Here is an 18,608-nt window from a genome sequence, read left to right on the forward strand (position 1 = left end):
AAATACAAGAGGCTTACAGAAAACCAAATGTACAAAATTACAGCAGACCCACACCAAGACACATTATAATGAAAATGACTAACACACAGAGTAAAGAAAAAATCTTACAGGCCATAAAAGGAAAAACATCAAATTACATATAGGAGGAAACCAATTCGGATCTCAACCCATGCACTTAAATCTAGGAGGGCCTTGAATAATATATTTCAAGCTCTGAAAGAAAACAGATGCCAACCAATAATTTTATATTCAGCAAAATTAAGTTTCAGATTTGAATAGGAAATTAAAAGTTTCCATGATAAACAAAATTTACAACTAGAAAGCCTACACTACAGAACATTCTCAACAAAGTAAAACCCAGCAAAGTAAGGATCTGCATTAAAGGGTTATTCAACCAAAGGAGAAATTAAGTTCAATTAAAACCCAGAAATAAATCAAAATGACAGGAAATACAAATCATATCAATAATAACTTTGAATGTGAACAGCCTGAACTCATCAATCAAAAGACATAGACTGACAGATTGTATTAAAAAGCAAGACCCAACAATATGCTGTCTTGAAGAGACTCACCTCATGGGCAAAGATATCCAAAGGCTGAAGGTGAAAGGATGGGAAAAAACTTATCACTCATATGGACTGCATAAACAAGCAGGGGTTTCCATCCTCATCTTAGATAAAGTAGACTTCAAACCAAAGTTAATCAGAAGAGACTAAGAAGGACATTCAAACTTCTTAAGGGAAGTATATATCAGCAGGACGTAACAATTATAAATATTTATGCCCCAAACAATGGAGCATCTATGTACATCAAACAAACCCTTCTCAATTTCACTAGTCAAACAGACCAAACACAATAATACTAGGTGACTTTAACACACCTCTCTCAATACTGGGGAGAACCCAGACAAAAACTAAATAAAGAAACTATAGAACTAAATAATACAATCAATAATTTAGACTTAACAGACATATATAAAACATTTCATCCATCAACAAGTGAATATAACTTTCTTCTCAGTAGCACATGGCTCCTTCTCTAAAACAGACCATATCTTATGCCACAAAGCAACTATTAGTAAATATTAAAAAACAAAGATAATACCCTGCATTCTATCAGATCACAATGGAATGAAATTAGAAATCACTGATAAAATAATAAATAGGAGCTACTGTAATAAATGGAGACTTAATAATGCATTATTGATTGATGAATGGATAACAGAAGATATCAAGATGAAATAAAAAATTCTTAGATGTAAATGAAAACACTAATATAACATATCAAAATCTCTGGACACTATGAAGGCAGTACTAAGAGTAAAGTTTATTGCACTGAGCACATTCATTAAAAGAATAAAAAGATGAAGGAGCAGAGATACAAACCAAAGGAATTCACAATCTTTTCAAAGTTATAATAGCAGAAAATTTGATTTATGGGTGTTGATTTTATATCCTGCTACTTTGCTGAATTCATTTATTAGTTCTACATCTAACCAGGCATCTGCTAGCCCTAGAAAAAGAAGAACATATCAACACCAGAAGCAGTAGAAGACAGAAAATAATTAAAATCAGAGCTAAAATCAATGAAATCAAAACAAAAGAAACAACTGAAAAAATTGACAAAACAAAAAGTTGGTTCACTGAAAAAATAAATACAATAGATTAAACCCTTGTCCATGCTAATGAAGGGAAAAGGAGAGGAAATTCAAATGACTAAAATACAAGATGAAGAAGGAAATATCACAACAGACATGTCTGAAATACAGAAGATAATTAGAAACTATTTTGAAAATTTAAACTCCAATAAAATAGAAAATATCAAAGACATTGACAAATTTCTAGAGACACATGACCTACCCAAACTGAATGAGGAGGTCATACACAATTTAAATAGATCAATTTTAAGTAATAAAATAGAAAACACCATCAAAAGCCTACCAACAAAGAAAAGCCCAGAACCAGATGGATTCTCAGCTGAGTTCTACAAGACTTTCAAAGAAGAAATAACATCAATATTCTTCAAAGTATTCCATAAAATAGAAAAGGAAGGAACCCTTCCAAACTGATTCTTTGAGGTTAATATTACCCTAATACCAAAACAAGACCAAGACACATCAAGGAAAGAAAACTTCAGACCAATATCCTTGATGAACATACATGCAAAAATTCTCAATAAAATTCTGGCAAATTGCATATAAAAACATATTTAAAAGATAGTGCACCATGATCAAGTGGGGTTTATCCCAGGGATGCAGGGTTGGTTCAACATACAGAAATCAATAAACATAATTCATCATATTAACAGACTTAAAATAAGAATCATATGATCATCTGAATAGGTGCAGAAAAGCATTTGACAAAATGCAGCACACCTTGATGTTCAAAACACTAGAAAAATTAGGGATAGTAGGAATACACCTAAACATTGTAAAAGCTATATATGCTAAACTCAAGGCCAGCATTATTCTAAATGGAAGAAAACTGAAAGCATTCATCTAAAAACTGGAACAAGACAAGGATGTCTTCTTTTACCACTTCTATTTAACATCATTCTTCAAACTCTAGCCAGAGCAATTAGAGGAAAGAAATTAAGGAGATACAAATAGGTAAAGAAGAACTCAAACTATCACTATTTGCTGGTGACATGACTCTATATCTAGAAGATCCAAAAAATTCTACCAGAAAACTCCCAGAACTAATAAATGAATTCAGCAAAGTAGCAGGATATAAAATCAACACCCATAAATCAAATGCATTCCTATACATCAGCAATAAATCTACTGAAAGAGAAATTAAGAAAACTACCCATTCGCAATAGCCTCAAAAAAAATTAAATACTTGGGAGTTAATCTAACAAAAGAGGTGAAAGACCTCTACAATGAAAACTACAGAACACTAAAGGAAGAAATTCAAGAAAACCTCAGAAGATGGAAAGCTTTCCCATGCTCCTAGATATGCAGAATTAATATTGTCAAAACGGCCATATTACCGAAAGTGTTATATATATTTAATGTAATTCCTATTAAAATCCCAATGACATTCTTCATAGAAATAAAAAAAGCAATCATAAAATTTATTTGTAAAATAAGAGACCTAGAATAGCCAAAGCAATCCTTAGCAAGAAAAGTGAAGCAGGAGGCATCACAATACCAGACCTTAAACTATATTACAGAGCTATAGTAACAAAAATAGCATGGTATTGGCACCAAAATAGACTTGTAGACCAATGGTACAGAATAGAGAACATAGAAACAAACCCACATAAATACAGTTATGTTATACTAAACAAAGGTGCCCAAAACATTCACTGGAGAAAAGAGCCTATTCAACAAATGATGCTGGGGAAACTGGAAATCCACATGTAGCAAAATAAAATTGAACCTCTATATATCACTCTGCACAAAAATCAACTCAAAATGGATCATATACTTAGCCACTAGAACAGAGACCCTTCACCTAACAGAAGAAAAAGTAGGTCCAAATCTTCACCGTCTCAGCCTAGTATCTGACTTCCTTAACAAGACTCCTAAAACGCAAGAAGTAAAATCAAGAATAAATAAATGAGATGGATTAAAATTAAAAAGCTTCTTCTCAGCAAAAGAAAACAATCAATAATGCAAGGAGACAGCCTACAGTTTGGGAGAAAATCTTTACCACATATACCTCCGATAAAGCATGAATTTCTAGGATATATCAAGAACTCAGAAAACTTAACACCAAAAACCATAAATAACCCAATCAATAGATGGGCTAAGAAACTGAACAGATACTCCACAGAAGAAGAAATATAATTTATCACCAAATATATGAAGAAGTGTTCAACATCTCTAGCAATTAGAGAAATGCAAATCAAAATTACACTAAGATTTCATCTCACTGCTATGAGAATGGCATCATCAAGAATACAGCCAACAATAAATGTTGGCAAGGATGTGGGGGTAAAGGTACACTAATACCTTACTAGTGGGACTGCAAATTGGTACAACCACTATGGATAGCAGTATGGAGATGGAGCTTCCTTAGAAAACTTGGAATGGAACAACCATTTGACCCAGCTATCCCACTCCTCATTTTTTACACAAAAGACTTAAAATCAGCATACTGCAGTAATGCAGCCACTTCAATATTTATAGCAGCTAAATTCACAATAGCTAAACTATGGAATCAACTAGGTGTCCTTCAATAGATGAATAGATAAAGAAAATGTGGTATATATATTCAATGTAATATTACTCAGCTTTAAACAAGAATGAAATTATGGCATTTTCCAGTAAATGGATGGAGTTGGAGAATATCATGCTAAGTGAAATAAGTCAATCCCAAAACCAAAGGCTCTGATATGCAGATGCTAATTCACAATAAGGTGGGGGGCACTAGATAAGAATGGTGTTACCTTAGATCAGGTAGAGGAAAGTAAAGGGAGGGGAAGTGGGGATAGGAAATATAGTAGAATGAAACAGACATTATTACTTTATGTATATATGTGACTACATGACCAATGTGATTCTACAACTTGCACACTCAGAAAAATGAAAAATCATATCCCCTCTACGTATAATATGATATATCAAAGTACATAAATGCATTCTACTGCCATGTATAACTAATTAAAAGAAATTTAAAAATTTTTTAAAAATTAAATGGTGGGCTGGGGTTGTGGCTCAGTGGTAGAGCACTTGTCTGGCATGTATGAGGCACTGGTTTCAATCCTCAGCACCACATGAAAATAAATAAAATAAAGGCATTGTGTCCATATATTACTAAAAATACTTATTACAAAGTTAAATGGTATCACAAAGTGAACAACCAACCTGCTGTTCGTATCTTTGTTTGACATCCTCCAGTTGCCATAAAAACTCCGTAGACTGTTTCTCACGTAGAGTCTTGGATCTAGTGAGATCTGCTTCTACTTTTTCCATCTATAAAATTTTAAAAAATCAAGTTTAACATATTTTAAACTATATTATAAAAAATTGTTCATTCATTAAAATAGATTTTAAACACCTCATCAATTTTGATGATTAATTTAATGGTGAAAACAATGAAACATTAATTTATTTAAATACAGCTTAATAATTAAAGGAGAAAATTAAAATTGGTATGTAGCTGACTATATTCTAACATAACAACAGTAAAATGGAAATATAATATGGTCAGTCAATTCAATATGATTGTATTAAGCATACCAAGGGATACATGCTTAATGGATGCAACTATTTCTGAATATATAAAGAATTTAACAATTCAATAATAAATGGACAATTAATACAGTTTCAAAATGGGCCAAGGAGCTGAATAGACATTTCTCCAAAGAAGATACACAAATGACAAAAAAATATATGAAAAGATGATCAAATCATTATCAGTAGGCAAACACAAAATTACAATTATTTTACATTAGACAAATGTGCCAAAAACATGCACTGGAGAAAAGATAGATTCTTCAACAAATGGTGCTGGGAATACTAGAAATCCATATGCAACAAAATGAAATTAAACCCCTATCTCTCACCATGCCAAAACTTAACTCAAAATGAATCAAGGACCTAGGAATTAAACCAGAGACTCTGCATCTAACAGAAGAAAAAGGAAGCCCTAATCTTCATTATGTGGGATTAGGCCCCAACTTCCCTAGTAAGTCTCCTATAGTGCAAGTATTAAAACAAAAAATCAATAAATGGGATAGAATCAAACTAAAAAGTTTTTTTCTCAGCAAAAGAAACAATCTGTGAGGTGAACAAAGAGCCTACATCCTGGGAGCAAATCTTTACCCCTAACACATCAGATAGAGCACTAATCTCTAGGGTATATGAAGAATTCAAAAAGCTAAGCACCAAAAAAACCCTATCAACAAATGGGCCAAAGGCCTGAATAGACACTACTCAGAAGAGGATATATAATCAATCAGCAAATATATGAAAAAAAATGTTCAATATCTCTAGCAATTAGAGAAATGAAAATCAAAACTACTCTAAGATATCATCTCACTCCAGTCAGAATGGCAGCTATTAGGAAGACAAACAACAATAAGTGTTGGCAAAGATGTAGGGGAAAAGGCACACTCATATATTGCTGGTGGGACTGCAAATTGGTGCAGCCATTATGGAAAGCAGTATGGAGATTCCTTGGAAATCTGGGAATGGAACCACTATTTGACCCAGCTATCCCTCTCCTTGGTTTATACCCAAAAGACTTAAAAACAGCATCCTACAGGGACACAGCCACATCAATGTTTATAGAAGCACAATTCACAAGAGCTAAACTGTGGAGCCAACCTAGATGCCCTTCAGTGGATAAATAGATTTTTTAAAATATTATTCTTAGTAGACCCAAGAAGGAAATAAACCAAGTCCATCATTTGATGAGTGGACAAACAAAATAAAGTATATTCAATGGAATATTATTCAGTTATAAATAGTAAAAGAGCACTAAGACATGTTACAACCATGTGAACTCTGAAAACATTTTTTGGTAAGTATCATAAGAGACCACACATTATATAATTACATTTATATTAAATTTCCAGGGTGGGCAATTCCATAGAAACAGAAAACAGATTACTGATTTCTTCGAATGAGATGGGGGACAGGTGGTTTGAGGATAGGAGCATGCACTTTCTTTTTAGGGAGATTAAAATGTTCTAAATTGATTTTGAAGATGGTTGCCCAACGTTGTGTACTTATGAGCAAATTGTTAACATGTGAACTGTACTTCAACAAAGCTATTATTTAAAAAAAAACAACTAAAAGTCAAAGACTCCATTCATGCCTCAGGCCTCCCATGATCCACTGCCAATTCCCACTCCTAGCTCCTCCCTTCTACACTGTCCCACTACCACCTGCCTCCTTGTTCTCATTGGAGGGCCTAGAAGCTTTCTCCCATGTATTCACATGGCTTCTTTCTCAAAGTTTTAAGGTTTTGCTTAAATGTTACCATTATACTGAGGCCTTACAGACACCCCATTTTTAACTTTGTTGTGTGCCACCCTCCTTGTCCCCTAGTTCACCCAGTCCCTATTTCCAGCTTTGTTGTTCTTTTGCCCCATAGAATACATCACCTTCGGGTTCACTACATAGTTGACTTCTTCTTTAGGGCTGTTTATTTGTCCACCTTCCCCACTGTAACATAGCCCCACATTCACTATGTATCCCGACCATTTAGCACAATCCCTGGTACACATAGGGATTCAATAAATAATGAAGGAAAAAAAAAAGACAGCATACTTGAATTAGTTCAAGATTTGCTGAATGTACATTTTTCAACCTTTATTGTCAAATTCTTCGCAACATATATAAAATTTAAAAAGTAGTGCTGGAATATTACTTTTCCTATCACTCTGTCCATGATCACATCAGATATCTTTTCATTATGTGACAGGAAAGAGATGTTCTTACAACCAGTATTTTAAAAGCTCTCCTTATCAATAACATGAACATAGAACCATTTCTTCACAGTATTGCAGCATTTCATTTGTCCTTCTACCCCTGCCCATTTGGGTATGATTTAGGAAAATATTTTTCTTCTGAGGCAACTGTAAGTTAATGTGACAACCATTCTATCACAGGCTACTTTATATTCCTTATTATTCTGCTTCACTGGTCTGTTGAGCTACTTTTCCTTTTTTACTTGTACACAATGCCATCTTTCAGGTTACCCTTTGGTAAGCATTAAGATTCGTGAAAACATGAATATAAAGGAAATGTACCATGAAAAGTGTTTCCCCCCACAGTTTTTCATGTTACATTTAAAAAATTCAAATGCATTTATTCAAACATGATTAAGCTTCTAAGAACAAAGATATTCAATGACAAGCAACCAGTTTTACTGTATGAGAACAAAATGCATACTACAACTCAGTATTTTTACCTAAGAAATACTACATTTCAGTTTCTGATTCTTACAGTGAAGTATGGAGTATTTATATTATAGATGATCATATAAAAATACAAAAGACCATACCCCCCAAATACTAAGCTCCTAACCTATCATCAGCAATGCACAATACAGTATTACTGTCATTTACCAAACAAGTCTGGCTGCTCTTGGTTCTAACAACCTTTTACTCTTCACACTACCTGATATACCACTCCATTTTGTTCCTCAGTCATTTAATTTTTAAGGTTATATCTGGATTTACCAATTTTGGGCATCTGAGGTGTGATTATGTTCAATCTAGGAGTTCTGTATAAGGTTTCCCCATGCCATAAAGAAAACCCCTGTTCCCACACATCTGCACAGCCCAGTATCTAATCCCACCTGACCCTTATGATCAAGCAATAACCCTGTGCAGTTCTAAAGCCCAGCCAAAGGAGGCAGGCCCATGACTGCATATAACTGTGAAGCATGGCCTCTGGTCCTGCCCATGCCAAGAAGCTGAACAGAAACTCAAGAGGACTTTCCCAGCCTCAATAGTACAGCCTTCAGTCCTGTCCAACTACAGATTCCAAGCAATACTACTACCTTGCCAAGGAATGCAGCCTACAACCCTACCTAATCAGAAGTGACTGAAGAGCCCTGACAGACACTGACACTGACCACAGAGCCTAACTATTGGTCTCACTGGACTGCAAGATACAACCAACAGCCCTATCTAACCTCAGAGCCCAGGCAGAAAACTAGCCTAACTAGGAAAAACAACAGCAAGGCCTACCTACTACTAGGTAGTAGTAGTCACTACCAGATATCCTACCCAGAATCCCAGGATAGATTTGAGTGTGAAGGTCTATATCATCCCAAGAACACACACACAAAGGCTAGAAGGGGTGGCTGCTTCTTCAAATGCATGAACTCCAAGGCAAGGACATAAATACCACCAAAAAAAAAAAAATCCAGGACACATGATACTATCAAAAGAAATTTAACAAAACTCCTACATTGAACTCCCAAGAAATAGTGATTTATGAAATGACTAGCAAAGAATTCAGAATAATCCTCTTAAGTAAGTTCATGGAATTACATGAAAATATGGCTGGATAAAAATTCAATGAATTTGGAAAACAATACACAAATTGTTTGAAAAAACAAATTTTTAAAAAACAGAAATTCTAGAGATAAAGAATATAATAACTGAAATAAAAATTCAATAGAAAGCTTGACCCTCAGACTCAATTTTAAGCAGAAGAAGCCATCAGTGAGCTCAAAGACAGGACATTTGAAATCACCCTGTCAGAGAAGGAAAAAAGAATGAAAAAGAATGAAGAAACCCTGTGGGAATTATGTTACACCATCAAAAAACCTAACTTTTTGCACAATAGAAATTCGAGATTAAGAGAAAGAAAACAGATCCAAAAGATATTTCAGAAAACGAAGGCAAAAGATTTCCCATCTCTAGGGAAAGATGTCAATGTTCAGATACAGGTAACTCAGATGTTTCTAAATCCAGTCCAATGAGAAATTCTATCAATTTGAGATACATCAAATCAAACTATCAAAAATCAAAGACAATTCTGAAAACAGGAAGAGATAAGATTCATATCTCTGGGCTGGGATTGTAGCTGAGAGGTAGCATACTTGCCTAGCACATATAAGGCACTGGGTTTGATCCTCAGCAACACATAAAAATAAACAAATAAATAAAACAAGGATATTGTGTCCATCTACAATTTAAAAACAAAAGGCTCATATCACCTACAAGGAGGTCTCATTATGGCTATTGGCTGAATTCTCAGCAGAAACATTGCAGGCCAGGACAGAGTGATATTTTATTTCAAAGTGAGAAAGAATAAAAACTATTAACCAAGAATACTTTACCTGAAAAACCATCCTTCAGAAATGAGAAGAAAATAAAATATTCCCAGAAAAACAAAAAATTAGAGAAGTTTAGCACCACTAGGCCTGTCTGATAGAATTGCTAAAGGGAGTTTTAAAAGCTTAAAGAGAAGGCTGCTAATCAATAACAGAAAGCATAGGAAAGTAAAAAGTTCACTGGTAAAAATAATGCATGGTTAGAGTTGGTATTCTCCAGTACTATAATGGTGGTATGCAAAGTAACTTTATCTCCTATGTGAAGGTTAAAAGACAAAGCTATTAAAAATAACTTTAACTACAATAAATTGTTGAGAGATACAAATTAGAAAAAAGTTGTAAATTATGACATCAAAATGGAGTAGGAAGTTAAAATAAAAATGAAATGCTTTTATGTGTGATAAAAATTAAGTTATTATCAGCTTAAACAGTCTATGATGTTTTATTTGTTACTCCTCATGGCAACCACAAAGCAAAAGTCCATAGTCATTAAGTGAAACCCAAAAAGAAAGAATTCAGTGTTTATCACTGCAGAAAATCATGGAACCACAAAGGGAGAGAAGAAAAGAGGATCAAAGGATCTACAGAATAGCCAGAAAAAAACTTTTACATAATGGCAGTAACAAGTTCTAACGTATCAATAGTTACCTTGAATATAAAATAGACTAAATTCTAAATCAAAAGACAGAGATACCCCATGTACTTCAAAAAATCACAGTGGCTAAATCAATTTATAAAAAAAAAAAAGATGCCTCTTATAAGAGGATCACTTCACATCTAAGAACATGGACTGAAAGTGAAGGTATAAAAAAGATATTAAATGTAAATGGAAACCAAGAGAGTAAAGGTACCCATAGTTACATCAGAGAAAATAAAATTTAAGTAAAAAGAGACAAAGATAGTCATTATATAGTGACAAAGAGGTCAATTTATCAAAAGAATTAACAATTGTAAGTATATATGCACTTAACATCAGAGCACTTAAATATGTAAAATAAATATTAATAAATCTGAAATGAGAAGTAGATTGCAATACAATTATGGTACAGGACTTCAAGACTTCACTTTTAGTAATGGATAGATCATCTAGAAAGAAAGCAGTATGGAAACTTTGGACTTGAATTCCACTTTAGACCAAAGGGACCTAATAGAACACTGCATTCAATAGCAACATAATATAAGTTATTCTCAAGTACACATGGAACATCCTCCTGAATAGATTATATGTTAGACCATAAAACAAATTTTAACAAATCTAAGGGAGCTGAAGTCATGTAGATTTTCTTTGTTATTAGTACATATAGTTATACATAATTGTTGGGTTCATTTTAGCATATTCATAAATGTATACAACATAATTTGTTCCTTTTTGAGCCTTAGTACTACCTCCTTCCACCTTCCCCCAATTCCCTTGATTGGTCTTCCTTCTATTAATTTATTTTTCAATGGATACATTACAGTCATACATAAAATAGAATTCACTGTAATATATTCGTACATGCACAGAACATAGTTCAGTCAATTTCATTCCACAGTTCTTCTCCTTTCTCATCTCTCCTCCCCGCCTGCCTTCTATTTTCAAGAGCTTTCCTTTTTTAAAAACATTTCTTCTTTCTCTCTAGCTTTCACATATGAGAGAAAAACACCCAACTCTTGACCTTCTGAGACTGTTATATTATACTTAACATGTTCTCCAATTCCATCCATTTACTATAAAATGACATAATTTCTTTCTTTTTATGGCTGAGTAAATACTCCATTGAGTATATATGCTACATTTTCTTTATTCAAGATTTAACTAATGAATCCATTGCTGAATCCATTAATTCTGGGCCCAAGGTGAGGCAGCACATGATGGGGGAAGGGCCCAGGGAAGGAAAGTTGCTCATGGTGGGTTCAGGAATCAGAGAGGGAGTGGGGAGGGAGAGAAAGAGAGAGGGTGAGAGAGGGAGAGGGCACCACAAGGGAGATGCACCTTTCCAGGGCACACCCCCAATGACCTATCTCCCCAAGCAGTACCCCCACCTGCTCAAAGTTACCACCCAGTCAGTCCATTCACACTGGGATGGACTGATTGGTTTGCAGCTCTCATAATCTAATCATTTCACCTCTGAATATTCTTGCATTACCAGGCGCTTTGGGGGGACACCTCATATCCAAACATTAACATCATACGAACAAAAGCAATTCATAGATTCAATGAAATCCCTATCAAAATTCCAATGTTATTTTTCCAGAAATAGATTAATCAATCTTAAAATTTTTATGACACCTCAAAAGACCCAAATAGTCAATGTGATCTTAAACAAAAAGAACAAAGTCAATGTGATCTTAAACAAAAAGAACACACTACCAGACATCCAAACATACGCTAATCAAGACACCATGGTACTGGCAAAATATCAGACACACTGATCAATGGAATAAGATACAGAATAGTGAAATAAACCCACACACTTATATTCAATTGATTTTCCATAAAAGTACCAACATCAGATAATGAGGAAAGGACAATGTCTTCAATAAATGTTGTTGATAAACTGGCTGTTCTGAAGAAGAGTAAAACTGGGTCCTTATCTCAGGACACCCACAAGAATCAACTCAAAAATGGATGAAAGATTTAAATATAAGACCATAAACAATAAAACCACAAAAAGACATACCAGAAAAGTTTTTCAACATTGGTCCTGGCCAATTGGATATGACAATAAAAAAACAGGCAACAGGGCTGGGGCTGGGGCTCAGCGGTAGAGCGCTCGCCTACCACGTGCAAGGCCCTGGGTTTGATCCTCAGCACCACATAAAAAATAAATAAACAAAATAAAGGTATTGTGTCCAACTATAACTACAAAATAAAGTATTTTTAAAAATCATAGGCAACAAAAGCAATGAGACAAATGGGATTATATCTAAAAAAAATTTCTGCACAACAAAAGAAACAATCAACAGCATGAAAGACAACCTACAGAATGGGAGAAAATATTTGCAAATCATCTATGTGATAAAGGGGTCAATATCCAAAATATGTAAAAGAAACTCCAAACAACTCAATTACAAGAAAAACAAATAACCCAATCATTAAACAATGGACAAATGACTTAACAGATATTTCTCAAAACATTAAAATGGCCAACAAGTTCATTAAAAAATGTTCAACATAACTAATCATCACAAAAATGCAAACTGAACCACAATGAACTACCATCTCATACCTGCTGGAATGATGAAAGACGACAAAAGGTAAAAGATAACAAGTGCTGGTAGAGAATGTGGAGAAAACGAAATCTTTGCAGACTGTAAGTGGGACTGTAAATTAGTACAGACATCATAGACAACAGTATGGAGGGTTTTTTTGTTTTTGTTTTTTTAAACTAAAAATAGAACTCCCCTTTGACTACTGGGTATATATGCCAAGGAACTGAAATCAATATGCTGAAGAGATGTCTGTACCCCCAGGCTAGGGAGCATCATTCACAGTAGTCAAGATATACAATCTCCCCAAATATCCCTCAGAGAATAAATGGACAAATAAAAAGTCATTTATATACACAATGGAATACTGTTCCACCTTCAAAAGAAGGAAATTCTGTCATTTGTAACAACATGGATAAATCTGGAGGACCCCAAAAGCTCACTTGTAAGACAATGCAAGAAGGTTCAGAGGAGAAATGACTGGGTTGTAAGAGTCTCAACTCAATCAGTGATTTAATCCCTTGATAGAGGTTAACTGAGTGGAAATTGAAGTGGAAGTGTGTGGCTGGAAGAGGTGGGAATTAGGATATGGCTTTGGGTATATATTTGTATCTAGCAAGTGGACTCTCTCTACTTCCTGGCTACCATGTGAGTTGCTTCCCTCTGCCGCACTCTTCCACCATGAGGTTCAGCCTTTCCCTAGGGAATGGAGCCAGCCTTCTATAGACTAAGACTTCTGTAACTGTGTGCCCTCAAATAAACTTTTCTTCCTAAAATTGTTCTGGTCAGATCTTTTAGTCACGAAGCAAAAAAGCTGACTAAAACAAAGTCATCACATTAAATAAGCTAGGCACAGAAAGACAAAACTGCATGACATCATATTATAGATATGATCTAAAAAACTAAACCCACAGAAATAAAGAGTACAATGGTGATTAGCAGAGATTACAGAAAAGCAGAAGGAAGGAATAGAGGGATGTTGTCCAAAAGGAACAAAGTTTCAGTTTGGATAAAAGAAATAAGCTCAAGTAATCAACTGCATTTTTTGGAAAGTATAGCTAATAATGTATATTTCAAAAGTGGTAAGAGAGTGAATTTTAAATGTCTCACCACAAAAAATAAGTGAGGTGATGAATATGTTGATTAGCCTATTTTCATCATCCACATGGTGTACTTATATCAAAATATCACATTCTAGACCATAAATATATACAATATGACTTTTCAATAAAAGTAAACATTATTTTGAGTCTAAAATATCTTAAGGATAACTTAAGGATGAATAGAAGAATAAGAAAAAGTGAAAAGAGAAGAAAAAGACAAAAGATAAATAAAAAATAAACTTAGTCGGGCTGGAGTTGTGGCTCACTTGGCAGAGCACTTGCCTGGCACTTGTGAGGTACTGGGTTCGATCTTGGCACCACATAAAAATAAAGACATTGTGTCCATCTACTAGAAAAAAATTGTCTATTTAATATTTTTAAAGACAAAACTTCATATAAAATAGATTTTTGCTTCTTTTCACTTCATAAATGACATCTTAAAAATAAATAAGTTTTAAAAGATTTAATATTTAAAATAAAAATTAAGAGCTTTATGTACTCAAAGAATTATCTTTTATAATCAAAGTAAAAAATTATTTAAATCATAAAAGTGCCTTTTTCAACATGAACATTAAGAAAAATTAAAATAACAATTGTTGTTATACAAAAATGAAATACATGTCACTCTACATAACACTGACCGAAAATGCCAAACCCCACTCCATTGTCCTTCCACAATTTAGTAAATATTGGAAAAACAAATCTCATAAAATTTGTTTAGAAACACAGCTCTTAGTTGCTATAGATGCAAAAGATTCTGCTTCTCAAACATCATTCTAAATTCCATTCAACTCCCAGTTTAAAAAAAAAAAAAAGGCAAGCAAACTCCTTTATTGTATAACTGTGGCTTCAAAAGAATCTAAGAATAAAACTTGGTGGCCAACCTAGAAGCAGAAAAAGAAGTGGATGCATTTCTGTGAGCATTCAGTGTTTAAAAAGAAGCAATTTGAAAGAGAGACAATGAAGGGTTTTGGATCCTTCTGATATGGTGCCTCGTGTATTACTACATGCAAAGCAAAACCGAAAGATCTATAGCATAAACAGCATACTGCAGAGTCTATGTTCTTCAGAAGAAAACTGCTGTATCAGAAGCTCAAAGATATCAGGGTTGAGGTTACTACAATTCAACCTTATCCTAATCACTACAAAATGACTGCTGCAGTTCTGGACATCTGGGAAGAAAAGGGCAAAGGGTAAAGGGTAAAGGGCAAAGGACATGTGTTAGCTGACTTGAGTTCTCTTAAAAGAGTCTTTTTTTTTTCTTTTCTGCAAGTTCTTGCCAAAAGCAATTAATTATCCTGTTTGCATCTCATTCTATAAACTACATTAAATTACAGCTCTAACTGCAAGGTAAGAGCCTGTAATATAAGCCTGTGTCTCTTGCTGCCCTAAATAAAATCAGGGTTCTGGGAGAAAGAAGGAATGTATAATGGATGACCATCTGGCAGTCTCCATCAAATATAGTCATAATAAATAATAGCTCTTCTACAAGTAAAGTTCTTTGTGTTGTCATATTCTAAGAAATCTGACATAAATAATATCATTCAATTATGTATTGTATACAAATATACAAAACATTTTATTATATTTAAAACATACTTAGATAAATTGTAAGAAATAATCCTCCAAATATTTTCATATATATACATACACACACACACACACACACACACACACACACAGATAAGATACATAGATAAACAGATACAAAGATAGAAACAGGCAGGCTAGCAGATAGCCACAAATGGCAGAAAGCCAGAAGACAATTATTTCTGTGCCTGGCTAAAGATACAGTTGAAAATGACTGTTCTCAACAAGGAAAATAAACTAACACATTAATTGATTATATCTGTAGCTCATCTGTGGGTGATATCATTTCTTTGCTTGTTTGCATTTTGGTGCCTGGGACTGAACCCAGGACTGGTGTATGCAAAGCTCATGCTCTACCACTGAGACTTTCAGCTACTTAAATACAGTTAGTGAGGCCGCCACTCTTCAAGACTCCGGGTGAAAGGTTTCCTGGCTTAGGCAGCTCCCAATTACCTGTTCAATACAGAGCTGGTATGTTGAGTTCTGCCGAAGCTGCTTCCCACTTTTCTGTCCAGGCCTGGAGAGCAATTGGCTTGAGTACACAGTGTCCCTAGTCCTGATGTGCTTTGGCTGCCTGGAGGTGGAGGTGGGAGTATGGAACAAATGTGGAATTTCTGGCTTGGGCTACACTCAGGCAAAAATCCTAAGGTTCCTTCTCTTGAAACCCCTCCCAACTGCCCTAAGGGGTATCTAAGGTGATCAGCAGATAAATGACACTGAGGGAAAGCTCCCATTACATTTGCCTGTTCAGGGGCGGAAACACTGTGAACCCCTGCATCCATTCCCTCCTGGATCCTCCCTTTCTTTCACTGATCAGAAACATTGGCAATTCAGATTGTAGGACTGAGGGAAAGACATGGGATGATTAGTAAGAAAACATCCAGGTTCCCTTCACAAGTCAGTTTAAAATCTCCCGTTACTGTTCCTGTGCTCAGGTGTACTAAATGTATTTTTTTTTAAAAAAATGCTGCAAGAGGGAGGCACTCTTTCAACCAACCCCTCCCTTAAACTCCTCAGAAAAAGTGTGTTTGTTTAACAACCAAGAGATGTTCCCCTTACCCTCAGGAGATTCCTTTAGTCTACAGGACAATAATTAGGCACAAAAGGTTAAGACATATACAATGATTCCCCTTTTTCACGGGTTTTTCATAATCAGGAGTTATAGTGGCAAGGAGGAAAGCAGTAATGCCCTTAAGTTTGAATCCTCCCAGGGTCTCTGGCACAGGGCAAACTGGGACCCTAGCACTTTGCCAAAGGAAGCCAGAATAACTTTGGCAAAGCCAGGTGATGAGAGACGGGTTTTCTGGACCGCAATGAAGCTCAAGTTTAGGGAGTCATCCCTAATGTATTGGATAAACAGTTTTCTCTGACGCGGGAGAAAACTTTAATTTTCCATCACTCAGGTGGGATCTTCTCTCTCAAGTCAGTGTGTAGATTGACCACTAGTCTACATACTGGGAAATTACAAATGATCAGGAAAAGTACCTCATTTTCATGTGTTGTCAGGCCTAACCTCAATGTCTACTCCCAGGCCCCAAGGATCATTAGTTGATGTAAGAAAGACAACCTGACTTGTATATATGTTAGCATGGGAAAAGACTGGGATGAAATAGAAGAGAGGTGAAAAGAAATATTCCTAGAAATGTATATATGTTATACTTTACTAGTACCATAGGAGGGTCCACTTAAATTAAACAGAATAATGGACTTAATATATCCACTAATTATTTTTCCCTATTCACTTGATTTGTATATCTGAACTTATATTTATTGACCTTACTAAATTTATAGCCTATAATATTTTGACAAATGAACATTTAATAAATTTTAGCCACACAAAGATGTCATGATGTTTTTTGCAGATAAAGGCATAATTCACTGGGCTACTATAAGTTCCTATGTGTGTTCTCTTAATGACTAGTCTATTCCACATACAAGCTACAAACATGTCTGCAAATTATCTCCATATTCTTAAGAATCCATAAGTGTGGTATGAAACAAGTAGTCTTAAATTTTTTATAAATAAATGAAATTAACAATCAAGTCTGTTGAATCTTTGACCAGTCAGTAGGTTAATAACAGTCAAGGTATTAAAAACAAGAATGTTGGGGCTGGGGATGTGGCTCAAGCAGTAGCATGCTTGCCTGGCATGCACGGGGTGCTGGGTTCGATCCTCAGCACCACATAAAAATAAAATAATGATGTTGTGTCCACTGAAAACTAAAAAATAAATATTAAAAAATTCTCTCTCTCTCTCTCTCTCTCTCAAAAAAACCAGAATGTTAATACTTTCACGAATCACAAAATGAAGAAAGGAAGACATTTTCTAGTCTGAGATTCTTAATAGATTTTTCTTTCTTATTTTGTTTCTGAAAAAGAGATCATTGATAGATAAATATTATTAGGGGAAAATTCACTTATTCAATGAAGCATTTAAAAATTTAAGATTTTTTTTAATAATTTGTTTTGGTTTTTTTTCCAAAACCAAATACCTAGAGATTTTCTTTGGATGGTGTCATTTAAATTAATTATCACAATGGCCTTTGCTATGGTCTGAATATCCCTTCCAAAACGCATGTTGAAATTTAACTGCTATTATAACAGTATTTAGAGGTGGGCCAGTATTAAAATGTGATTAGATCACAAGGCACGGGTGGATTAATGTCATTATTGCCAGAATGAGTTAGTTATTGAAGGAGTGGCTTTCTGATAAGAGAGGATGAGTCTGGCCGGCTTATTCCCTGTCTCACATGTGCTGGTGGCCCACCCACCATGTCAGGACCTAGCACAAAGGCTTTCTCCAACTGCCAGTACTGTGCTCTTAGACATCCCTGCTTCTTAAAATGTTAGCCAAATAAATAATTGACTTTATATTATAAATTACCAGGTCTATGGCTTTCTGTTATAGCAGCAAAAGATGGACTAAGGCAGTGTCTATTTAAACATTAAAATATATTCTAAAATTTTACCTAATTTC

General features: G+C 34.7%; 1 protein-coding gene across 3 annotated transcripts in view; it reads right to left on the reverse strand.

Annotated features, from left to right (window-relative positions):
* Cep112 (centrosomal protein 112) overlaps positions 1–18,608 on the reverse strand; it is a 472,932-nt gene that overhangs the window by 260,314 nt on the left and 194,010 nt on the right. For all 3 annotated transcript variants that reach the window (XM_076869863.1, XM_076869862.1, XM_076869864.1), the window contains one exon: positions 4,814–4,921. In XM_076869863.1, coding sequence (XP_076725978.1) covers positions 4,814–4,921 — 108 coding nt within the window. The remainder of the gene's footprint in view (positions 1–4,813; positions 4,922–18,608) is intronic.

The sequence above is a fragment of the Callospermophilus lateralis genome, chromosome 11 (genome assembly GCF_048772815.1).
Source record: "Callospermophilus lateralis isolate mCalLat2 chromosome 11, mCalLat2.hap1, whole genome shotgun sequence".
In the NCBI taxonomy this organism is placed as follows: Eukaryota; Metazoa; Chordata; class Mammalia; order Rodentia; family Sciuridae; genus Callospermophilus; species Callospermophilus lateralis.